The sequence below is a fragment of the Sparassis crispa genome (assembly GCF_003851025.1).
Source record: "Sparassis crispa DNA, contig_000000F, whole genome shotgun sequence".
Classification (NCBI taxonomy): Eukaryota; Fungi; Basidiomycota; class Agaricomycetes; order Polyporales; family Sparassidaceae; genus Sparassis; species Sparassis crispa.
The window spans coordinates 3,351,074-3,374,361 of NW_020939747.1; the positions used below are offsets into that span (position 1 = coordinate 3,351,074).

The 23,288-nt window shown below is 50.2% G+C and overlaps 8 protein-coding genes across 8 annotated transcripts; 7 read left to right on the plus strand and 1 right to left on the minus strand.

Annotated features, from left to right (window-relative positions):
• Window positions 1-170: 170 nt before the first annotated feature.
• Window positions 171-1,199, plus strand: SCP_0112550 (hypothetical protein; the record flags this gene model as incomplete). The annotated part of the gene is made up of 4 exons (XM_027753482.1): window positions 171-407; window positions 473-632; window positions 688-829; window positions 881-1,199. 4 exons carry the CDS (start codon window positions 171-173, stop codon window positions 1,197-1,199), a joined length of 858 nt encoding a protein of 285 aa, XP_027609283.1.
• Window positions 1,200-2,226: 1,027 nt separating this feature from the next.
• Window positions 2,227-2,442, plus strand: SCP_0112560 (hypothetical protein; the record flags this gene model as incomplete). The annotated part of the gene is made up of 1 exon (XM_027753483.1): window positions 2,227-2,442. One exon carries the CDS (start codon window positions 2,227-2,229, stop codon window positions 2,440-2,442), a length of 216 nt encoding a protein of 71 aa, XP_027609284.1.
• A 682-nt stretch (window positions 2,443-3,124) lies between these two features.
• On the minus strand, window positions 3,125-6,039 carry SCP_0112570 (hypothetical protein; the record flags this gene model as incomplete). Its single annotated transcript, XM_027753484.1, has 10 exons — window positions 3,125-3,220; window positions 3,280-3,393; window positions 3,442-3,557; window positions 3,613-3,798; window positions 3,853-4,011; window positions 4,067-4,221; window positions 4,270-4,356; window positions 4,410-5,433; window positions 5,491-5,941; window positions 6,001-6,039. The coding sequence occupies 10 exons, from the start codon at window positions 6,037-6,039 to the stop codon at window positions 3,125-3,127; spliced, it is 2,427 nt and encodes an 808-aa protein (XP_027609285.1).
• A 3,744-nt stretch (window positions 6,040-9,783) lies between these two features.
• Window positions 9,784-10,892, plus strand: SCP_0112580 (predicted protein; the record flags this gene model as incomplete). Its single annotated transcript, XM_027753485.1, has 4 exons — window positions 9,784-9,818; window positions 9,880-10,328; window positions 10,374-10,726; window positions 10,785-10,892. The coding sequence occupies 4 exons, from the start codon at window positions 9,784-9,786 to the stop codon at window positions 10,890-10,892; spliced, it is 945 nt and encodes a 314-aa protein (XP_027609286.1).
• A 217-nt stretch (window positions 10,893-11,109) lies between these two features.
• SCP_0112590 (hypothetical protein) lies at window positions 11,110-13,185 on the plus strand (the record flags this gene model as incomplete). Its single annotated transcript, XM_027753486.1, has 11 exons — window positions 11,110-11,307; window positions 11,361-11,490; window positions 11,540-11,794; window positions 11,846-11,984; window positions 12,047-12,062; window positions 12,117-12,194; window positions 12,245-12,496; window positions 12,551-12,685; window positions 12,739-12,946; window positions 12,996-13,109; window positions 13,163-13,185. The coding sequence occupies 11 exons, from the start codon at window positions 11,110-11,112 to the stop codon at window positions 13,183-13,185; spliced, it is 1,548 nt and encodes a 515-aa protein (XP_027609287.1).
• A 339-nt stretch (window positions 13,186-13,524) lies between these two features.
• Window positions 13,525-14,346, plus strand: SCP_0112600 (hypothetical protein; the record flags this gene model as incomplete). Its single annotated transcript, XM_027753487.1, has 6 exons — window positions 13,525-13,564; window positions 13,614-13,823; window positions 13,874-14,019; window positions 14,075-14,113; window positions 14,176-14,262; window positions 14,326-14,346. 6 exons carry the CDS (start codon window positions 13,525-13,527, stop codon window positions 14,344-14,346), a joined length of 543 nt encoding a protein of 180 aa, XP_027609288.1.
• A 727-nt stretch (window positions 14,347-15,073) lies between these two features.
• SCP_0112610 (hypothetical protein) lies at window positions 15,074-19,610 on the plus strand (the record flags this gene model as incomplete). Its single annotated transcript, XM_027753488.1, has 24 exons — window positions 15,074-15,338; window positions 15,388-15,619; window positions 15,682-15,997; window positions 16,049-16,099; window positions 16,157-16,242; window positions 16,295-16,432; window positions 16,486-16,553; window positions 16,612-16,633; window positions 16,688-16,756; window positions 16,810-16,858; window positions 16,913-17,150; window positions 17,200-17,294; window positions 17,347-17,762; window positions 17,814-17,854; window positions 17,910-18,263; window positions 18,317-18,415; window positions 18,496-18,553; window positions 18,606-18,674; window positions 18,723-18,744; window positions 18,801-18,964; window positions 19,018-19,158; window positions 19,212-19,340; window positions 19,405-19,482; window positions 19,541-19,610. The coding sequence occupies 24 exons, from the start codon at window positions 15,074-15,076 to the stop codon at window positions 19,608-19,610; spliced, it is 3,270 nt and encodes a 1,089-aa protein (XP_027609289.1).
• A 349-nt stretch (window positions 19,611-19,959) lies between these two features.
• On the plus strand, window positions 19,960-23,288 carry SCP_0112620 (hypothetical protein; the record flags this gene model as incomplete). Its single annotated transcript, XM_027753489.1, has 4 exons — window positions 19,960-20,029; window positions 20,089-22,397; window positions 22,453-22,872; window positions 22,926-23,288. The coding sequence occupies 4 exons, from the start codon at window positions 19,960-19,962 to the stop codon at window positions 23,286-23,288; spliced, it is 3,162 nt and encodes a 1,053-aa protein (XP_027609290.1).

The window sequence follows — 23,288 nt, forward strand, 5'->3', positions numbered from 1 at the left end:
TGTCCTCGTACTGATCAGTACTGGTTAGATATGTCAATATGGATTATATGTTCTTCTCCACTCTGGGGAATGATGCACCACATGATATCGTGGTCTCCTACAACATTGTGTGTCAGTGGTCCAAAAACATACGGAACCGGCACCGAATATACGAATATTGTCCATTTCAGATGGACGGCCACAATTTCGTGTTCCTTGTCCCAAAATTCCATATCTATGCCCATCAACAGTCATGCCAGGACAATTACTCATTCCACAATGCTCCCCATGTGGCTGAGACAGACAGCGAGGGCGTTGAGCAGCCATGGTCAGACTCAAACCAGTACTCTTCAAGCACGAAGAAGATGGGCCCCAGTTCGCGACGCGACTTTCTTGACGATGTGTTCGCAGACTACAACTGGAGGAAAGTATGTGGAATGCATGAGTAATTGCAATGAGTATTCTGCTCATCTCTAAACTAATAATGTTAAAGCTGCCTTGTTTCTGGCCGCCGGAGCGCAACAATCAAGTCTTTGCATTTGCAGAACTTAACGACGCAGTGATGCAAGAAGATCGTGACACATGGAGAACTGTTGTAGAGTCATGGGAGAAGGACCCTTCGAAACCTAACCCATTCGTTGTTACCCGTCCTGGTACGTATTTGCGGCATATTACAGAACATTGGCCTGATATTCTGCACCAATGCAGCCATGACCCAAGCATCTGTGCACCTGCAACTGACAAATGAGGAGGCTGTGGAGTTGGAGAACAGTGAACAATGTGGCATGCTATGTGACCTCGTTTCCCCGAGTGTCATGATCATGGTCGGGATTGAGCTGCAGGAACAGCAGTAAGTGCGAGCAGTCATAACGTTTGTCATGTTCTCATAGCCTGCTGCCAGGTATCATCTTCGACAGGACACAGAGGGCCTTGGAGCACATTCCACGGATCTTCAATGGGCTAAGGTCATCAAGCGGTGTAATGCTCTTCATCACAAGATAGATGCATGGGCAGACATGCAGCAGTTGTTCATGCCTAGCACCGTGGCATTGCGCACGCGAACCGCGGCCGCAGCTGTCAAGGAGGTCCCTGTGCAAGAAATGGCACTCTATTTACCATCGGAGTCACCCTCTGGTACCCCTTGCAACTCTCGCATCCAGAGATACGAGTTGCGTCTGAGGGTTTCACAAGCACACGATGCGCTAGAGGATCTCCAGTGACATCTCCGCGTGCATGCCCATCTGTACAAGTTCAAGGACCGCTTCGTCCATGGGCAACGATATCTCACCCGAGCGAAGACAGTCATCGGGCACACACAGGATAAGGTCAACACCGATGCAGCATGCTATCGCTGTGCATACAAAGCCATCATCTCGTTGTCTACCTTACTTAATGAGCCTTTGATGCTCCATGACTTGTGCCTGCTGCAAGATGAAGATGTCCGAGGAATGACGGAGGGGATGCAGGGAGAAACTCAGAGCTGCAAGACTTTGTCTTGGATATGGTGGAGACATGGTGTGGGGAGTAGCAGTGCGACTGATGGCAGCGTCAGCAAAGGTTGGCATTTTTTACTTGTATGTTTCTAAGACTTCTTAATGCTCACGAAATCTTCTAGAGCTTCGTACCGAGTGGTGCAAGGCCCGTGCTCGTGCCCATCGCTGGATTGAGAAATGCTGCCAGTTGCCAGACGAGATGCACAGGGTTATTCACCACGTTCAAGCAGCTGGTAGAAACAAATGCGTGTAGTAAGGTGTCCATATAATCAACACATATAAACAAAGATGCAGCGATGGTCCGTAAACGAGCCTCGCGTAGACGCGTATTCTCTGAAGATACAGAAGTATACAAAATCATGTAGTTGATGTCAGTAGATGGTAGTGTAATTGTGTCTACATAGTGACTGCTAAGGTACAGACCAGTCGGACTATGTGAGGAGCCCTCAGGATGCGACATTGCATGCACTTATGTACACCACATGTCCATATATGTGTATGTATATGTGGTCTCCCTACGCATACAGTGGGTGTATGTACTCTAATCACCCAGTGTGTACTGGTGCGCACAGGCAGCCAATAAATCTTCAAATAAATGCAATTAAATACGAGCACGTGATCACAATGACACACTCGCACAGGCGCCCATCGCACGTCGAGCCTCCGCGTCCGCTCACCCAGCATCTGTACCCCAAGAGTCCCATAATAAGCCTAAGATTGATAGCCCTATACTCCTTCTAAATTGAAGATCAGCATGAACCCCCCTCCTCAGTGGAACTCTGCTCACCTGAATCTGCCTGCAGGTGGCCCTGCAGCTCCGCTGAATATCCCTCTCCAGCCCAACCCAGCACCACACATACAGGCCTTAAACCCGGTTGCATTCTTCCAGCAGTACCAGCAATTTGTTCATGACTTCACTGTGAATACCCCTGGTGCTGTACCCCCTACACTAGATCAGTTCCACCAGTAATTCGAGATGATAGGACACTTACCACTGCCACCACCTCTTCCTCTCGGTCCCGTGCAGATCCAACCAAATTTAGAGCTCGCAGCGGCAGTGGAAGAGGTGAGAAATGAGATAGCAGTGCTGAAATGAGACCTGGAAAATAGTGCAGTGGTCGGAGATGCTGCAGGACATGAGGCTGATGATGAGGGCACCCTGCCGTTGAGAAAGCGGCTGAAGAAGATGAAGAAGGATGAAAAACAGATTCTTAGCAAGCCCAAAAATGAATTACAAGAGGAGCAACTCGCCGTGTGGTATAACTCTTGAGCACCTTGTTCAAATGCTCAGACAGGAATGTCCAGAAGCCATAGACTGGCCCATAGTCTTCAATCTGTTTGAAGATGTGAGTGACATAGTGGAAGTTCAGCTTAACATTGTCTGGATGGATCTGCGTGTTAATGCTGCATGAGGTCACAGGTTATCCCAAATTATAGATAAGCTGTACCTTCAAAAAGTTGATTAGATAGCTTTGTAAGAGTTTACGAGCACGCGGCAATTCAGTAATGTTCACGCTGCATCCCATAATCACCTTAAGAGCCGCCGCAAGAGACAAGAAGTTGTCAGCATCTTCAGGGTGCATACGACGTTCAGGCTTTGGGGCTCGGGGCTCTTTAGTGCCATCCGCCCTGCTTTTGCCCTTCAAAATGTGTCATAGATGGGTGATGTTATCAGCTTTCCACTTTTTCATGCGCTTCTCATATGTTGCTTCAGCGGAGGGCTGCCATTTGTCCCATATGAGAGGAACCTGTGGTAAGGAAGAGCATTGGATCAATACATCAAAATGAAGACTGAATTGAGACTTACAATTATTGGGCAGTAATTCAACGCCATACCTTTCCATTCATCCGCTGTAAGAGATCCTCCTGCTGCATATCCAACATTGTTCGGCAGACGTGCTACCCACTGTGGCATCTCGAACTACAGACAGATTTCAGCATGCACCACATGGACAAAAGCACTACTCACAATCTTGAGGTATTCATGCACTTGATCAAGTTCACGGCATACCTTGTTCACTGCCGTTCGCTCTCGGAGGGCCTTCGTGTTGATCCATGCATCAAGCCACTGTGTCTTGACAACGCCTGAAGATCAAAGACATGAGCGATTGAAAAAACAACGCAAATATATGATACACACCTAGAAGGATGTTGTGCATAGGGTCGACAACTGTCATACGCACCGCATCAAAGTACGGCAGATGAGAGAGTTCATAGTATCGTGTGGCATGCTGCATAAAGAATTCTGCCCGCCTTTGAGGGTCCATTTCTTGCAGATATTCCTGAGCGTGTTGCCGATGTTCTTCACCATCTCTTGCTGGGAATGCTAGCAACACTCTATTCAGTGCAGAAGCATCGACATCTGGTCCTAATTGCTTACCACCGATTGTCATCCCTGCTTCCGTTTCAAGATCTGCATGTTTGATTTTGCACCTTGAGCAGAATCCTTCCTTTGTATTGTGATCACCGAAGCCCACAATTCGACACAGCGCCGGATGATCACAGCAAACTGCTAATAGAAGGACATGCACACGCCGGCCTGAAATGGGTACCGGTCAAGAAAGACTTCTTGAGCAGCATACGAGCTAACACACCTTCGGGTTGCAGCTTCATCTTGATGACAGTCCTGTCATCGTACAGCTTCAATAAATCATCTACATATGCCTTCATGAAATGCTGCAGCTCATCGGCGCTGAGTTCCTTCGGGCCTGGTGTGATACCGCATAGAACTAGATTTCTAGATTGATATCTGGTATCGTTGTCAGAGCCTGTGCTTTGGAAAGAGAGAAGTACATACTTGTCTTGAACTTCAAGGTTAGCAAAGCAGTTTGAGAGCACACCTGTGCTATGCTTCCCAGAGAACTGGCTGCGCTGGTAGCCAAATCTAATGGAAGTAGTGTTATAAGTAATACGAAGATTGAGGGACAGTGAACGCACCCATCAAAGTGGAGGGTAATACCGATGCGCAATTCATCGGGATTAGTGCGATCTTGACCATTGTAGAAGAACATCTGGCCATCAGGACCCAGCAGGGTTTGCCATAACTTTCCATCCTGCATGCTCCATAGTTGACCTGGAGGTGTTTGAGGATGGACACGCCATGGGTCAAGCGACCCTTCAAGCCGATTGACATATGCTGGTAGTTGCTCCGATAGGAGCGAGAATGGTGTCTGCAGAAGAGGTACTTGAGCTTGGGTGTCTGCAGCATCATCTGCTTGAAAGGCCTCCAATGGAAGAACAAGCCGCGCACGAACAGCAACTCTTTTGAAGAGGGGGATGTTGCACGAGGAGCACCGTAGTGTCAGCGATGGGCTGCTTGGAAAGATGCGACGACATGAGGGGCACATTGCCTTTATCTCGAAGTTGTCACCAAGGTGCAGTCTCTTGATAGCCGTCAGTAGTGTCGTAGGTGCATCAGCCTGAGTCGATAGGAGACCAACTGCTACGAAAATGAGCTGCATAACCTGCAAAATCAATGCACAAGTGCAGTAGGGAACATGATAGTGGAGGTGCAGCCACGAACATAGCAAAAGCAAGACACGCCAGAACCAGTGTTCTGCAGCATCAGTGAATATATCGATCGAGTTGGGTGGCATGTCGCGGGGCACCTCATGCACCTCGTGGGGGACATAGCGTACATTGTGTGGCATGTCTTGTACATCTTCATGAATCCTATCGGCATTTTGATGGACTTGCATCTCAAGGCAAGGTTCCATAGCAGGCTGTACGTTCGCATCCAAGGCCAGATTTGGACCTAACAGGTTGTGTGCATCAGGATCATTCACGTCGACATCAAACTGCACACCCAGATCGGGTGCAGGTGATATAGCGGTACAATGGGTAGCGTAGCTGAGAACAGATTCTTGTGAAGCACGGGCACTGCCAGACGAGGTGTCATCTGCAACCGGAGCACTGTGCGACACTTGCAAGTCGAGCGCAGGTTCACCATGATACGGCAGAACTTTATAATTACATTATCAGACAGTTTACTCTGTGTGACACAACACGCGAGACGTACCTTCTCCGCTGTGCTCCAAAATACTATCTTCGGGTTCAACGGCGAGCAATATGTTAGCGCTATCACTCTGGCACAGTTTGGGGGCATACGAGGGATCGTTGGAGAAATCCACTGGCATAGGCGATGGAAGTGAGCACTGATAGTGCGATTGCACGCCCTCTGCCTCCCCAACACTGTAAGGTCTTGAATCGGGCTGAGGTGTCTGTGAGGGCGAAGGAGGTGATGCTGTAGACAGGCCTGTGCTATTCTTCTTCGGACTCAACTTAAGTTTTTTCGCAAGTTTCTTGAGTATCCCGGTGGCTCCTAGCTTGACGGACCCACGCTCATCGTCTGACTGCTTCTCCGAGTTGTATCGAGGCCTGGTTTGGTGATCATGCTGTGTGTATTGAGGTACGTGTTTGCCTTTGCATCCTTCACACCAACAGGGAACTTTCTGCTTCTGATATTCATACTAGATGAACTGTTGGTTAGAACAGTGCAATCGGAGTCTCGTATACGATAAAACCTTACTCTTTTATCTTCTCTTTTCGATTTTGAGGGTAGGGGCATAGTGGGTGGGTCGTGACGTGGATGCGTAGGACAAGTGCTGAGGAGCAGAAATATATTTTCATGGCAGCCCGAAGTGTCTGCATCACAAGTGCATGCAGATCAGTCGAAGACGCATGTGCAAGAAGAGTCGACATGCGGCTATGAGGTGTCACTCTGAGATACGCTCCCGTGGAGATCACGCGACGTGTGTCTGCCCATGCCTACACTCAGACATGATGTACGTTCATCTCGACGAATGACTCGTAGTTCATGCACATGGTACATGTGTTTACAGGTATGTATGTGAAGCTTGTACTTTGTAGATACTTCATTGCCGGCAAAATATATATCTGAGCTCAGTGTATACAGATACCACGTGGTTTCCACACATGTCGACAAACTCAGTGGACTAAGCCCTTGAATGCAGTGATTTCTTTTCATGGTTGGTTTGTGCGGTGGTGGCTGGAGCATATAAACACGATCCCTGCATGATCGCGAGAACACCTGGAAGGCGCCACCACATATGCATATCGTCAGGCAAGTATCCAGGTGTCTATGAGGGAACACTGTAGGTTGGTATGGTGTCATGTACCTGCCTGGTTGCAGGCAGAAGGTGATGTCACCATAGATGTGGATTCGGTTGAAGCCACCATTGCAGAACCCCTTCTGGCAGGCAGTTCTGCTACTATGTCGGCAAGTCCTTTGACTTTCCTTCCTGCATGTTAGGCGGTCAGTCACTATGTGGGTCCACGGATGAGTACCAGAGGTGGTCTCCCCATGACACAAGGCTAGTTTGTCAGTGGCTATTTAGTAATTTTACAAGTTCGTGTTCATTGATGTCGTCCGAATGAAAATAAAATATTTGGCATTCTACACTGAAGTCTCTAAAAGGAAATCCATTACTGGAACATATGATACGGAAGATTACATGCTGCATTCTATGTGAAACAGCTCTACCCGCGGGACACAGGCGGGGTGGCACGACAGGGCGCGACAGGACATGATTTTGCCGCGCAATCGAGAATAGATCTCGAGCAAATCTCAGACCTACCAGGCCGGCGATGAGGTTGTCGGCATCCGGAGATCCACAATAAAGGACCGAGAGCAGCCGAGGGAGAGGGGGGAGAGCACGGCATAGAGGAGAGTTGTAGGAACCACTGAATAATATATCAGACCTGTAGTAGCTATCACAGTCAATGTATCAGTCCTGAATTGTTATGACCTTGTTTGATATATCAGTATGCCTAGTCTCGGAACCAGACGTTCGGTGGTAGCAGGGCATCACGTGAAACTGACAGCAGAGAGCGAAAAAGAGATGCACAGCTACCACCTAGAACGTCTGGTGAAATTCATATAGGCCGGGGGGGGGGAGGGGGCGGATTGTCACACTTTGTGACCAGCGCATCAGGGTGATGCGTCCTACTACGCATCTTCTGTGTAGTGTGTAGCAATCACGATACACCTTCCCCTCATACATATTCTGCCTCTATGTCCTGCCCTGAGAGTTCTACCTCGACTTCTCACTCATCTGCAGCTCCAACCCATACCCACGCATCTGCAACCACTTCTGCAAGTGACGCAAACTCAAGAGAAATCCCGGCGATGGCAGCGCAGACTCCCCATGACTCGCATAAGAACCGGAGAGCAAATTCAGTGAGAATCCTGCAGACGGCATGAGAAGAGGCATCCAAATTGCACGGATATGACTCACGCGCATGCCGTCATCGCCTCATTGAACGATTCAGAGAGGCCAATAACAAATTCCCTTACAGCTGGCAAATCGACATTGGAGAGGCCCTCATTCTGGGGCTGGATTGCTCTGTAATAGTGGGTACAGGCGTGGGGAAAATGATGCCGTTCGCGATGCCTCTGTTCGACGATGATACTCACGAGAAAATTGTTCTTGTTATCTCTCCACTCAATGCATTGGAGCATGACCAGGTATGTTATATTTCTCCATCAATATGTCACTTCTAATGTGCCGAGTATCGACAGCCTTTCGTCTTGATGCCGTGTCCGTGTCCACGAGGAGGCTTGAACTATTTTCCAAGCAAGTCTCCCAGTTCATCGCTGATCATGAGTGCAGTGCGTTCGAATTTCGCCAGAGGATCTGCAATCAGTTCAGGTACATTCCAGCTCAAGGCCCAGAGAAGCAGAGGCAGGTCCAGCTTTTTCTCTAGCATATAGCCAAGTACTTCTTTGACCCGAGAAGCGATGTCACCTTGTTGTGCTAGATAGTTTCTGAAGTTGCGTGTGCAAATCTTGTGCGGTGGATCACTCGGCTCTCATTGGCACCCAGGTGTATCGTCAGTGTCTTCGTCTTCGTCATCAGATGAGTCCGCACTATGCTCATCCCAGTCCGGGTCGTCAAGTTCTTCATCATCCTGCACGGGATCTCCAGCATTAAGCTCTGATAATAAGGTATAGAGGTTTTCAGAACTTATAGGACTCTGGTGTAGCAAGTCCGGGTATCATGCAGAAGGTCCGGGTATATTGTGTACTACGACATTGTACCTGCTACCTACATCTCTAGACGCGACGCGCGACACGCCTGACGTGCAGAAAGACACGTCAAGGTCACGTGAATGTGACAATCCCCCCCCCCGCCTATACAAATTTCATCAGATGTTCTGTCTGCAGGCTGTGCAGGTGTTTTTCGCTCTCCGATTGGGCCCGCACTGACAGAACGGCTGGTTCCAAGACTACAGTATGCCAGGGACAGGTGAGATAGGCAACGATGGGGGTTGCGAGGGTGCGGAGATTGAAAATAGAGTTTAGGAAGACGTTTAGAATCTGGAAGGGGGGCAGGCTCCTAGAACCATCCATCGCTATAGCGTTCTCGCTCCTACATCCCAGATTCATGTTTTAGAGATCACATGATATATGTTTTAAGAGGATCACCACTTTGAGAAGGACCTTCCATTTTGAGAACCCGAACAAGAGGAGGAGAATGCTATAGGATGGCTGGCCAATAATGTCTTCTGAGGTTCCTCCGTGCCCAGCGCTCTGCCTTGCTTCGCCTTAGCGAAAAGACCGTTTAGGCAGTAGCCGGCTGTTTGCTTGTAATACTTTCATCAAGCGGTTTGTGGGGTCTCTCGTCCTAACTCCTGCACAATTTGCGTGGTGCCTGTACTTATTACAGTAACAACCCGGTGTTCAGTTTCCATCGTGCCCTTCTCATTGTCAACTAAATGGTTTATCAAATGCATTCATTCTCGCCATTCTCGAGCAGTGATGTTACCAAGCCAGTGGTACTTGTGCTGTAATCCTCCAGGACTTGCAAGACATCTTTGAGTTGAGCTGCTGTCAAGATCATGTGGGATGAAAATGTATTATGTGTTACATGCAGTGGTACGGTAGGCTATATAAAAGTTGTGTGCACTGCAGTGAGAGGACTTGGTGCTGCCGCCATGAGGGCGAGAGACCCCACAAACCGCTTGATGAAAGTATTACAAGCGAACAGCCAGCTACTGCCTAAACGGTCTTTTCACTAAGGTGAAGCAAGGCGAAGCGCTGGGCACGGAGGAACCTCGGAAGACATTATTGGCCAGCCGTCCTACAGCGTTCTCCTCCTCTTGTTCGGGTTCTCAAAATGGAAGGTCCTTCTCAAAATGGTATGTCTCTTAAAACATATATCATGTGATCTCTGAAAACATAGTATGTAGGAACGAGAACGCTGTAGCGACGGATGGTTCTAGGAGCCTGGAAGGGGGGGTCGACCCCCCCTTCCAGACATAAGGTTTAGAAATGTCTCACTTTGTTCACATGCTCGTCGGAGATCAATTGGCCGACGTGCCGAAGTGATTTAGAGACGAAATCTAGCTTTAGAACGTCTCTAAACGGCTAAGGGAAGGTATCCAGTAAGACCCCCCCTATAGATAGCAGACGTCAGACACGGATATCCGAGGCACGAAGGTTGAAGCAGAGTGGCTACAACTGCCTTTGGGAGACTACAGTGGTCCTACTCCACTGTCCACATCAAGTCCACATACACCAATTCCTGCCGCTCACGCGACCGCTCCAGGTCCCGCCGTCAGCGGCGGCAAGCGGGAAACATATCCGTGCGCGGCTTAAGCCTGGCGTCTGCCGACTGGAAGTGCATGTGCCTGTAGATACGCGTTCAGAGGTCTGGAATACCGAACGCTCAAAAGAGCTTGGAAGGGCGCGCGTGGAAGATGACAAGGAGAAGAACCAGGAGCTCGCAAAGGTGAAGCAGAGGGAGGAGGAAGAGCCGCGCTTGAGCGAGGTGCGCATGCGTAGCGAGCAGGTGCCGCAGGTGGGCGCATATATCCTGGGTATCGTGCGGATTGGTGCGTTGATGTGTTATGCGTGTTTCCGGACGCTGGCTTGCGCAGGCCAGTTGCACTTGCATCCAATCAGCGAGACCCACCAGCTTCGACCGACGCTGACTTACATGGATATTCTGACGCGGAAAAACAAGCGCGGTCGAGGAGGAGAGGAGTCCGATGATGATTCTGACGACGGTCCACTCCCGGACCCTGACGAACCTGCGCCGGCTCCTGCACCGAAGAAGGAGAAGAAACCCGCCGTGGACGCGAAGGAAGTCCAGGTGTCAGTACGCAAGACCAGCGAGGACAAGGGCATGCATTTCCAGGGCGGCCTGACAGCTGTTCGGAGAGAAATGCTCACGATTATGCACGCGGAGGAGGATGAGAAGTGGGATGATTATGAATATTGCGATGGTGAAGTGGGTGTTTGTAGCTTCGCGCTTTGGACGTTCTGCTGACCTCCATCCGGTCTTACAGGCAGCTGAGTCCAATAATGCCTTCGAGGCTGTGTTTTCTCAGAATGCCGAGCACTTGGAGTGCAAAACAGATATCACGAATGTGCTGAAAGATATACGTGGTTTGTAGCTCATACCATGCTCGTAGGTTAGTCCGTTGGTTCGTGTATGTCCTCCCGATTGATTGCAAATGTAGCACATATGTTTGAGGCGCTGTCAGCCTGTCGGCGAACTCCTTCGAGTGCGCACACTTCTGCTTTCAGTGACAGCTGAGCGCTCGCGATCATTAATATTGCCCTGCACGACGTCGAGCTCGTCGCTCTTCACCATCCCCAGCTCTGTCAGTTATGGTCAGCGATAGTGATACTGAATCAGAGTCTCAACCCTCTGTGTTTGAGTGGCAGGCAGCTGATTTTGCACATGTGTCTTCAACTCAACGTGTAGGCTCAAGCCGGGGAACTGCTGAAGAAGCGCGATTTTCTCCTCGAGAGCTTCAGCTCGCTGTCGACGACTTGCGTGCGATTGACCTCGCTGCTGCAGAGCATGTGAGCTCTTTTCGAGATTTTCCGGAACTGTACTGAATAGTCTGTCAAAATAGGACGCTACATTGCACATAGTCATTCAACGCGTTTCCAGCACTATGCTATGTTTCTTAGAAGGCATCATAGAGTCTTCTATTTTCAGTGATGATGGCGAACAAGATGTTTATATTGCGATGGGCCAACTTCGTGAGTTTTGTAGTCACCGGAGAACTGACTCTGACATGGCTGTCTATAGTCCAATTTTCCTTCATGTCCCTACTATTCGATTACCGGAAACTGTTTCATGGAATTGCTGCTCGTGACACCAGTCACACGAGTGCACCCTCCACTGTCGTCTGCTGGGTAGATGTTGTCTTGTCGAAGTTGGGCGACGCTGTCATTTCGCTGATCGGTAGACATTGCACTGATGTCAAGACACTGGAGTGGTCATTCTCGACGCTAAAGCAGCAGAGGGAAACCGATTCGCTCTATGCCGCTGTGCAACTCCCAGGTGAGACGCACTGTCGTTCCTTAGAGGAAGATAGAACATAACGTGCCCCAGACGGATGGACTGATGTACCGAACGTGATCAATGCGGAGCATGCCTCACCTGCTGCTAAACGGCTTGCCTTACAGCTAACATTCGCAGTTTATGTGGTGGGGCCCCAGCTGGAAGATGCTGGTACCACGAGTGACCAAGAGTGAGCACGGCAGAGTCAGTCGGGATGATAATTAACCATCACAGCTGATGTCGGACTCGCAGAAACGATGTTTTAGGCGTTCTTTAACTCTACACGAATCGTTCATCAATGTCAGACCGTGCATCTGGGCAGTCATATGCAGATCTACAATCGGCAGAACATGCAGAGACCGAGAAAGTGCGATATGCCATGATGTTGTCTCTGTTTGCAGTAAGCGACCTGCATGCTGCAGAGTTTGAAGCTATGCACTCATTATGTAGGCCATGGATTCAGTACAACTTGATGAAGATCGCACCCCTTTCCGGCCTCATACTCAAGCCGCTCTATTGCACTATATGACTACTATCATGTATCCCGACAATTTCTGTGCTTCAGCTCATGATCTTGTCTCTCCATGTGCTGCTCTTAATGTTGCACAGACTATCTTGCTCAAGTGGGGACACGTTGTCCCATGGTGTTGGTTTCTGTGCGATGATCCTCGTATATTCAACTCAGAGGTCATTGACTACGTGGTGCGCCTCTCTTTTGACTCAGCCACTATCTCCATGTTGATGGTCTTCGTTGAGACTATCAATTGGCTCCATCATCTGGATAATTCCGATAAAGACACGGACAAATGTGCAGAATATGTTGAACCTTGGCACGAAGAGGTGGCTTCTGTGATCGCTACATATCCAAGGGCTGCAATCGTTTTCGTGAACGTACATTGGTTCCCTCGTCGATATGCCATGAGTACTTATCACATTTATCGTAGCGGATACTCCATCACACTGTCTCAGTGCTGTTGACGGTTCCACCCGGCCACCTCACGTTGTCTTCGCTTGATGCTCTGAGAAAGAGTTGTTGGGCAGCTGCGCAGCTGTTGCGTTCATCTCAGCTTGGAGACTTGGACGTATCGTCACTGTATGCCGCGATGTGCAGACTATTTATGCTGCTGCGTGACGGCGAAGAGGATCTCGCGGGTATGTTTGTTGAGATTCCTCCATACCAGTGTCTTGATTGGGATTGCAGTCAAAGACTGGATAATCGAGTGCTTAACGTTTGCATCCCGAGATAATCTGTCTTCAGTGATGAGCAGTATCTTGGATGACACCAAGCTCAGTTTGACTCTCAGGATGGAGGAGAGTGAGTGTACGTGTAACGACTATTACCCATAGGACTAACAGTCTTCTCGTCAGAGATCTCAGGTTTGGAGTGGTGAGCAAGCTTTTACGACAACCTTCGCTTCATAAATCATGGCTGTAGTCTGGCTCTTGATGAAGATAAGCGGTCAAGTCTCAGAAGCAACGAGACAGCTTCTTTCAGACAGTTGCTACACTTCATCACGATCCTGTGGCACGGCAACGTCAAGACAGCCTTCCGTCGAGAGATCACATTACCATTCATAAACGCACTAGTTAATTGGCTGGTTTCTCAATTTCCCGGTGCCGACTGCTCGGTGATGCTACGAGACAGTCTCCTCACTAGCTTGACGGTTGTGGAACCTCTTTTGTCCCAGGATGGCGTTGATAGACTCTGGGACACTGATGCCGTCTGGCAAATGGCCATAGAAAGCCCTCCTACAGACTTGCTCATGGCATGTAAGTGCATCGCTACCTCGAGCCTCCAGAAGTTCACGGACCTGCACAGCCTCGTTTGCTGCATATGTGGTGACTACAGCCCCCTCACGGAATCAAGACGTGTTGGCTTGCTCCGAAGCTTGGGACTATCTGCGCGACGTTCTCTTGCTCGTCTTATCTCACCAATTTTTAGGCGACGAGGAGCCTCTGGCATTACTTGTGTGTCCGATGGTTTGCCAAGCTTTGTCCTCCTTGATTTATTCCGCAATTAGCGCAACATGTGCGTGGTCCTTATTGTTCAGTGGTACTCCCATGATAATTTGTTAGCAGTGCAGTATATCCTGTCTTCTCCGTGGACCATGAACCTTTGCGCAGAGTTGCAACAACTCGCGAATGCGAGTAGCTCTGATGACAGCACGTATACGAGTGTCCTGCGAGACAGAACTTTGCCGTTTGCGGAGGCTTTGTTATTCCACGTAAGTATATCAATGCGCCCGATTGCCGCTGCGTGTAATTTAAACATTTATCTAGATTACTGATACTCTGCCATCTGGCATCTGCAGAACAGAGGTGAGTGATTATCTGAGCATTATCCGAGTCTCATGTGATGACTGACCACTGCATGAAATCAGACCATGGTCCGCAATTCAGATAAACAGAGTCGAACAGGATCATGCTTGATCGCGTGTAGAATAGATTCCGTACCTCGCCTTATCCTCGTGAGTTTCCTGGGTATTTTTTGTGTCAACTGTTAGAATCATCCTGCCCCACTTCACGATAAGGTAACAATACCATCCGTGTAAGATGTATGTATAATAATGATTTCCAGGTCAGTTCAGAACGCTCGGCCGTCCTACTGGTGTCTAACTCCAAGCGCATGTTCTCCGATAGGATTCGTTGTATCCCAGTTTCTCGGAGATCGCAAACATGGCTTTCAACACCATCTGCCAACGTGTCTGATCTCGATCATATCCTTCCGCCGGTCCCATGGTTTTCTTCACAAAAGAGTCGTTGTAAAAGAATGTAGAAGTTCCGACCCTAGACATGGCAATCCCTTTACCGAGCCCAGCACACATCCGATAGAAGATCGGTATCCAAGTTGGTGTTCGCTCGACAACACGTTTATTCTATCAATTGAAGAAGAGACGTCGCGTGACACCGACCCTACAGACTAATGAACTTGGCGAGCATAGATAGCACAATGGAGATAAGCTGCAGACATCGATATCCCGCTGCTTCAAGGACGCGTCATGACATTTGCTGAAGCCTCTCTGGGAACCTGTCTGGCCGATTGACATCTCTCAACCACTTACAGGGTGCCGGTGACAGATAGCCCTGGCCCGTTAGGCCTGTTATGGAGCTCCGAGATCAAACCCGGACATTTGTATGCGGAAATTAAGTGTCAGATTGCAGAATCATTCCATCGGCTTGCTCATCCCCAACATACGCTGATGGCACTTTTGTGGATCTGTTGATTTTGCTCAGGGGATATAAAAAAGACGAACCAGCATTCTCCCACCCTTGAGCACCATGTCCGAGTCTCCTCATCCGCATGTCGACCTTGAAGCGCAGAAGGACTTCTACGCTCGTGCGGTTACGATCGAAGACGTTTGCGATGGGAGTGGCAACGACGACTTCGTTATCACCAGTCAGTTTCGCCGCACGCTCTCTCGATCTGGCGTGGAAGCGGGTGCTCGGTTGCCCGCTGAGTTCCGCACGCTTAGTATACATGTTGAAACGAGGAGGAGCAGCGACGACGGCAAGGCAGGTGCTACACGTAGAGTCGCCGTGAGAGGTACGTTTCCCCTTTCCCACAAATATAGGTACTAATTAACTCCATGCAGAGCTCACATCTCTCGATTGGCATAAGATCTCAAGTGATGAAGCGTTGCAACGCTTAAGCGTCTCTCCCAAGACAGGGCTGGAGAGTGTGCAGGCTCAGCGCCGCCTCCAAACGAATGGGAAGAACGTCATCTCCCCGCCAAAGAGGAATACGATTCGCAAGTTGATCGAATGGGTTTTCGGCGGATTTGGTAGTCTCCTTCTCGCGGCTAGTATCCTCTGCTTTATCGCATGGTGATTTTGATATCTGCCTTCGAGTCTGACGTCCTGCTAATGTCTGATCGTGGATTACACAGGAAGCCCCTGGGCAATCCTAATCCTCAGGCATCGAATCTGGCACTGGCCGTCGTGCTTTTGATTGTGTTGTTTGTTCAAGCATTTTTCAATGCCTGGCAGGACTTTTCTACATCTAAAATCATGTCGTCCATCAAGGGCATGCTGCCGTCCGATGTCCTCGTTCTGCGTGATAGTACCCAAATGACGTTTGCCGCCGCCGATCTTGTTACAGGTGATCTTGTTTACCTCTCTATGGGTGAGAAGGTACCCGCCGATCTGAGGCTCATCGAAGTCAGCGGAGATCTACGCTTCGACAGAAGCATCCTCACTGGCGAGGTTGTTCGATTCCCCTTTGCCGTCGACGTTGCTCATTGTGGTTTTGCCTAGAGTGAACCCATCACAGGACGTGTGGACAAGACGGATGAGAACTTCCTGGAGGTAAGCAATTACGAATGATGCATGACATATGACGAGTCTGATTCCTCTCTTCTAAAGACCAAGAACATCGCCTTGCAAGGTACTCATTGTGTCAGCGGTTCTGGCCTTGGCCTCGTTATTCAGACCGGCGATAACACGGTTTTGTATGTTTCACTTCTGAAGTTGCCTTCTTGTTTCTGAGCGATACTCGTGCAGCGGTCGTATTGCCAAACTGTCGTCCATCGAACCCGCGAGACTTACGACTCTCCAACGCGAGATTCTCCGTGTCGTCTTAATCATAGCCAGTCTTGCTACTCTCGTGGCTATCATTATTGTCATCCTGTGGGCGGCCTGGTGAGTAGACAGCCTATAGGACGAATGATCGTTGTCCTCAATCTATAACCTAGGCTCCGTCGCGATTACCCCAACTACATCAATGTCTCTGGTCTGCTAATTGATATCGTCTCAGTGATGGGTGAGTCAGTCCTCTCCACGGGCGTATAGGCACAACTTATATCTGTTCGCGGATTAAGTGGCGTTTATTCCCGACGGGCTGTATGTTCGTTCTACTATTTCGAAGAAGATCGTCTGATGTGCCTCTATGTTAAGACCTGTTGCAGTAACTCTATCTCTGGCAAAAATCGCGGGCACCTTAGGCAGCCACAGGGTTTTGTGCAAGTACGTTGACTCGCTTATTCTCAGGAATATCTTTTCGACGGTTTCACCCGCAGGTCTTTATCCATCGTAGAGACTCTGGGTTCCGTCAATGTGCTTTGTTCTGTCAGTCTGTTACTTTAATTAAAGTAATGAGCTGCATGCTGACATTCTTATAAGGATAAAACCGGAACATTGACCCAGAACAAGATGCACGTTACACATGTCGCTGTTCTCGATGATTTATTCGACCCTGCTAGTTATGCTTCTGTCATCCGGGATTCACCTTCGGCAACTGCAGCCAACTTGGCGCAAATATCTGCTGTCGGGGCGATTTGTAATGCAGCCGCCTTTGGAGGAAGTACTTCTTCGCCTTTGGAAAAGGAGCGAGAGAGACCGGTTGTCGGAGACGCGACAGGTATTAATAACTCTTACACGGTCTTCTTGAATGCTAGACGTGCGACTAGATGTTGCCATTCTACGGTTTTCGGACGCCGTGGCAGCAGCGGATATCACTCGTGCCAGGTGGACGGAAGTCTTCAAGATCAACTTCAACTCAAAGGTACGGATGTCAAAAAGTCGTACTAAACAGTGTCTAATTTGTTGTTCACTAGACAAAGTTTATGCTTAAGCTTTCGAAATTGGCTCCGAGTGCTCCAAATAATGTTGCCCCAATCGCACCTTGGGATAGCTTCACCTCGGCCGACTATCTTCTCACCATCAAGGGCGCTCCGGAAATTCTGTTACCTCGTTGCAAATTCGTTCTCGACCCCACGGGTGGAGAGCCTATTGCGTTGTCGGAGCCAATTCTCGAACGCATCACCGCTGTTCAGGAGAAGTGGGCCAGAGATGGTCAGCGGGTTCTCTTACTTGCTCGCCGTGCCATCAAGGGGAATGCGATTCCGAAGCACCTCGACCCTAGTTCGGATCAATATGCAGATCTGATTGAGAGGTTCAACTGTAACTTGATAATTGTAGGCCTGGTCGGTCTCATCGATCCTCTCAAGCCTAGTATCGTTCACACCGTGAGGTCAGTCGAAATTATTCTCCGCTGTTCTCACTTCCTGACGACGTCTTCCAGTACGTGTCGTCGGGCTGGTATCCGGTTTTTCGTCGTCACGGGTATGTCTTATGCTCTTCCATGAGGTTGAAGAGCTCATTGCCTTTGGCATTGTAGGTGACCATCCCACCACCTCTGTGGCGATCGCGAAGGAGGCCGGTATCATCACCGACGCAAACGTGGTGCACCGTGTCTCAAACCTGGACGAGAGACTGGATCCACTCTCGATCGAGCCATACAACCCCGACTGCGAGGATCCAACAAGAAAGAGCATCGTCATCACAGGGCCGGAATTGGAGCGTCTGAATAAGACTCAAGTCGAACAGCTGTGCCAGTATCAGGAGATCGTGTTCGCTCGTACCACGCCGGAGCAGAAGCTGCGCATTGTGCACGAATTTAAAGACAGACACAATGTTGTGGCTATGACTGGCGATGGTGTCAATGATGCCCCGTCTTTGAAAGCGGCTGATTGTGAGTTCTCTGAGGCGAAGTCAGATGTTCCAATGGTGCTGATGATCAGACAGGTGGCATTGCTATGGGCGCTGGTTCCGACGTTGCGAAGGAAGCTGCCGACATGATTTTGCTGGATGACTTCTCTGCCATCGTCATTGCTCTGGAATATGGTGAGTTTGACAACGATCTCACCATTTTTTCCCTGCTTTGTCTTCGCTATGGGATATTTTCGATCTGACAAGTCGGATAGGTCACCTCGTGTTCGACAACTTGAAGAAGACAGTGCTATATCTGCTTCCTGCTGGGAGGTGAGATAGATGTCTGAATGCTGGTTTGTGCTTCCGCTGAACGATTCGGCAGTTTCTCCGAGCTTATGCCCATCCTCCTGAACATCCTCATCGGCGTGCCCCAGATGCTGAGCAATATTCAGTGAGTACGTCGACTAGGAACCGTTGAATAAGTCTAAATATTGAACAGGATGATCTTGATCTGTGTTGCCGTGCGTTTTTATTGCTGATGTCTCTGTTGTCTGTAATTTTGACTATGCGTATACAGACCGATGTCCTTTCTGCGTTGAGTCTCTGCATGGAGAAGCCTGAAATGGGTCTGTTGGAAAGGAAGCCTCGCAATGTCAAGACAGAGAGACTCACCAATTGGCGGTTGATGCTCCAGGCTTACGGTTTCCTTGGCATGCTAGAGTCACTTTGCGCCATGTCAATGTGAGTAATATGTCTTCCTTGTGACACCATCCGCTCACAATACCCGCCCGTAGGTCTTTTTGGTACCTGCAGACCCGTGGTGTCCCCTTCTCCAGCCTTGTTCTTGGCTTTGGAAATTGGCCACTGTTAAACAATGAGGAGTTGTTCAAGGCGCAAAGTGTCTATTTCTTCACTCTGGTGCTCATGCAATGGGGGTGAGTCTTATGCACCTTCTCGAACGATGCGACTTAACGGTGTTCTTCGGTAGCAATCTCTTCGCAACTAGGGGGCGAAGGCTCAGTATCTTCCAACACACGCCTGCGTCAAATTGGTACCTTTTCCCTGCCGCTGGGATGGCACTTTGCATCGGAATCTTCTTCAGTTATGTTCCGTTGTTGTAAGTTGACACACTTCAGCTACATGCGCATCTCATAATGACGCCTCGCTTCCTCTTCTTCCAGCCAACGAGTCTTCCAGACCCGCGGAATTCCTGTCCAATTCTTCTTTATACCTATCACGTTCGGCCTGGGTCTTCTGATGTAAGCGTTTCTCGTTCTGTTATGGTCTCAAACTTGGCGCTGACGAAGGGGTATCAAGACTTGATGAGATTCGCAAGTTGGTAGTCCGGACACATCCTAGGAGCCTTATTGCTAGACTTGCATGGTGAAGGCTGTGGTGTCTTACAGCAAATACTGCAAATACCTTGTGTGTTCCGTAGAAGTCGCATTACTTACTAGTAGATGTACAATTTTCTGTTGGATAAACGTGATCTTTCCTTGCGAAATATCACTGGACACCGAAAGCTTGTCGTGAGTTGCCTCACGAATGAAATCAGACAGGTGGTGAACAGATGAGATTAACTGAGTACACGCGTCGTACCGCGCGACGCGTTTTCCACGTGACCGCGAACGGTTGGATTTCGAACAACCATATCTGGGTTCCTCACTTGTCCTGCGCGTTGCGGAATTGCCCTTATTTTCTCATTCACGACTTCTAACGACTGTTCGACTACCCCGATGGGATTCTGTAGGAGATGTGGTGACATTGTGGCTGGTCCCCGCTGCAAATGCGGAGGAACATCTGTCGGTGAGCTGCTTGTACGCGCAGAGACGTACCCATGTCCTGATAATATTGATACTGTGCAGCCGCGGTCGTAAAGTGGAACCAAGACCACAACAAGCCGAGCCCAGACAGATGGTCTCGCACCTACGTTACCAAGGAGAAATCTATACCACCGTCCGATACACCAGCAAATGCAATTAGCGATAATTATCTGATTTCATCTACAGGAGCAAGCACGGACGCACCCGCAAAGCGCTTTCCACGTCCCAACCCCACATACAGCTTTTCTCCAGTGTCCCTCAGCTCTCATGTTTCAGCTCACATTGCATCTGCCACTACTTCGCGTCCGCCATCGCCGCTCAAGAATTCTGTTTACAGCGAAGACTCTTCCTCCATTTCTCCCGATGCCGCCGCAGGAATTTTACCCAACCCAAATGGCTCGGAGCTTGCAAAAGTTTACGGCTCCATTTTGCAACCCCAGGAATCATTAGCTACGTACACCTGCGCCTTGTGCTCTTCCCCCTTCCCACCTGATGCCACCATTTATCCTGATCCATCAACCATTTCATCCGAAATTCCCCTGAGCGCTGGCTCTCGAAACCGCTTCTTGTGCTGTCCTTGCTTCACGGAAAATGGTGGCTCCAAGGGTAATTGCCCAACATGCCATAGGCCCGTGCTTATTCTCAAGAGTGAAGGCGCATTCATAGAGAATGGGGGTGGGGTGTGGCACAAGAACTGCTTCAACTGCTCGGGTTGTTTCAAGAATATCGGAGATACTCCGATGGTAGATCTACTGGGAAGACCCAGCTGCACAGACTGCTTCGACAGCTGTTTGAAGAGACCCGCCGCAGATAGCCCTCAGAGATGGGGGAACGATAGTCCGAACAGTAACCTCGGAGGGACAAAGCGTAACAACAGGAGCCGGGAGGGCAGTCCCGCTTTGGAAGAGCTCGAGCAGAGGCTAGGGATTGTCAGAAGTCGAGAAAGCACTCCGACCGCTGAGAGAACCCTTGCTGGAGGAAAGAGCCCTAGGGACGTAGGCGGCTCACCGCCAAAGCACCATTCGACTTCGAATGCGGCCAGTCCAACTGTAGAACAACAATTCGCGCGTGTCAAGGGTGATACATCTCTTGTCATTGACTCTTCTCCATTTGCTGCGAGTCCGCGTGATGCTTTCTCTAAGGCTTTGCAGAGATTCAAGAGCCCAGAGCCAGATAGTCCAGACGAAGGCAGCCCCGTTCGCCCGAACGGTACATACAGGCTCAAGACACCAGACTTTGGCTCGCCGCTGTCTGATGGCAGTCCCCGCCGCTCTTACAACAGGTTCAAGAGTCCTGAACCAGATACACCCATCTCTAGCCCTGCCTCGGGAGCGACTGGTAGCCCACTATATGGTAGCTCTGCTTCCAAGCAGTCCACTGAGGAAGCTATAGACGAGATGAAGCGAAGGTTCCTGAGACAGATTTCTCCTTCCGCATCTTCTGGATATCGTAATACATCCTCTTCCGCGACGACGACTCCTACACGACAGCCGAGACTGTCAAATAGTTCTGCTTTTTCTGGTGACACCAGAACGAGCGCATCGAGGATACCTCGCGCATCCACTTCTCCTAGCCTGAAATGTAGTGGGTCTGCCCATTCGCTACGCTCGTCTATCCGCCAGGATGTGATGGGAGGTCCTGATTATACTCTTCGTCGTGACCGCACTGGCAATGCCGAAGTAGAGTCGCTATTGGGTACGTTCCCCCAAATCAGCGACCTCATTGACTTGGAGAGCCCGGAGGATTCGCCCAATGAACTAGAAGGTTCACTATCCACACCCCCGCTCTCTTTGTCTGTGTCACCCTCTTCCGCTCTCAGTCCCATTGGGCTTGGATTGAGGATGAGAACCAGCATGTTGGATTTAAAACCGGACTACCCGCTGTCCGTGCCAAATACTCCGGGTCTGGCTAGTGACATGTCTGATACGACGTCAGTATCGCAGTCGAGTCCGCCGTCAACGCCTCCTTCAATTAGCCCGCCCTCTAGACGTGCCAAGGAAGATGCAGGCACCGGGAAGGTGATCAGTCATGTTACAGGGAACAGCAAATCTGCTCCCCGCTTCCCTGATACTACTCCCACGCCGAAGTCCAAGACTGCTGCGCCTAGTAGTGCTGCGTTTTCTTCACCGACACTGCTCTCCGCCAACGCTCGCTGTGCGAAATGTGGTCTCGCATTGTTCAGCACCAAGCACGGGGGAAAGTTTGTTACCGTGCCAGAGCTACCTGGCGCACCGCCCAAGACCTACCATACTGCATGTTTCAGGTGTACGCTATGTGAGGGCATGTTCGAAGAAACTGAAGGCGGCCGCGCTGTCTTTGTGAGAGGGGATCAGGGTGTTTGTCATCTCGAGGTAACACATTATCTCTGCCCTGCAACATTATACCAACTGAAGTGCGGTGCACTAGTGCGCTCCTCCGGAGAAGATCAAGATGCGCCAGATCACTACCCAGATACCGAAGCGAACTATCTCTGCAACCGTACCTCTGCAGCCCGTGGAAACCCACCGATCTTCTTACAGTGCCACCACAGCTACGTCGAGCCGCTACGAAAGGCCTCCTCCCTCGGCACCGCCGTCAACTACTAGCTTTACGTCGCGTTTCGGTGGTTCCGCAGCGTGTCCCGGATGCAGCCAAGCAGTATCTCCCATGGAGCGGGGGGTTGTACCTGGCCCTCAAGGAACCAGATGGCATGCGACGTGTCTCCTATGCGGTGGGAAGGACGCCAAAGGGCGGCGGAAGGAGGCAGGCAAGCCTGGCTGCGGGAAGAAGCTGGACAGTGCCGCCAAAAATGATCGGGACGGAGGTGTGTGGTGTCGGGAGTGTCTGGTAGGCGTCTCTGTTCCAACACTCTAATCCCGGACTGACACCCTTGGCTGTAGCTCCTTCTTCCTGCAGCGATGCGCCAGTCGCCGGCGCCTGTCCGGTCGCCCGTTGTCGCCTCGCATACCGGGGGGCGTGGTCCATTCGGAGGTGTCGCACCACAGCTTACCGGGACGACGACCATCGCGCGCCAGTTCACCGGCCTGGGCGGCCCCTCCGATGCCACATTGCTCAGGCAGATGACCGGCGGTGGTCTGAGCCCCACACGGCAGCTCACCTCCAGCCCGACGAAGATGTACGACGGCCCTCGACCGGGCGCCGGGCGCTATCCGCGGCCCAAGTCCGTGACGGGAATGCGGAGCGATAGTGGGGGGCGCGGTATGTTCTTGGTGAGACAGCTGACCGGTGGGAATGGCGTGTAG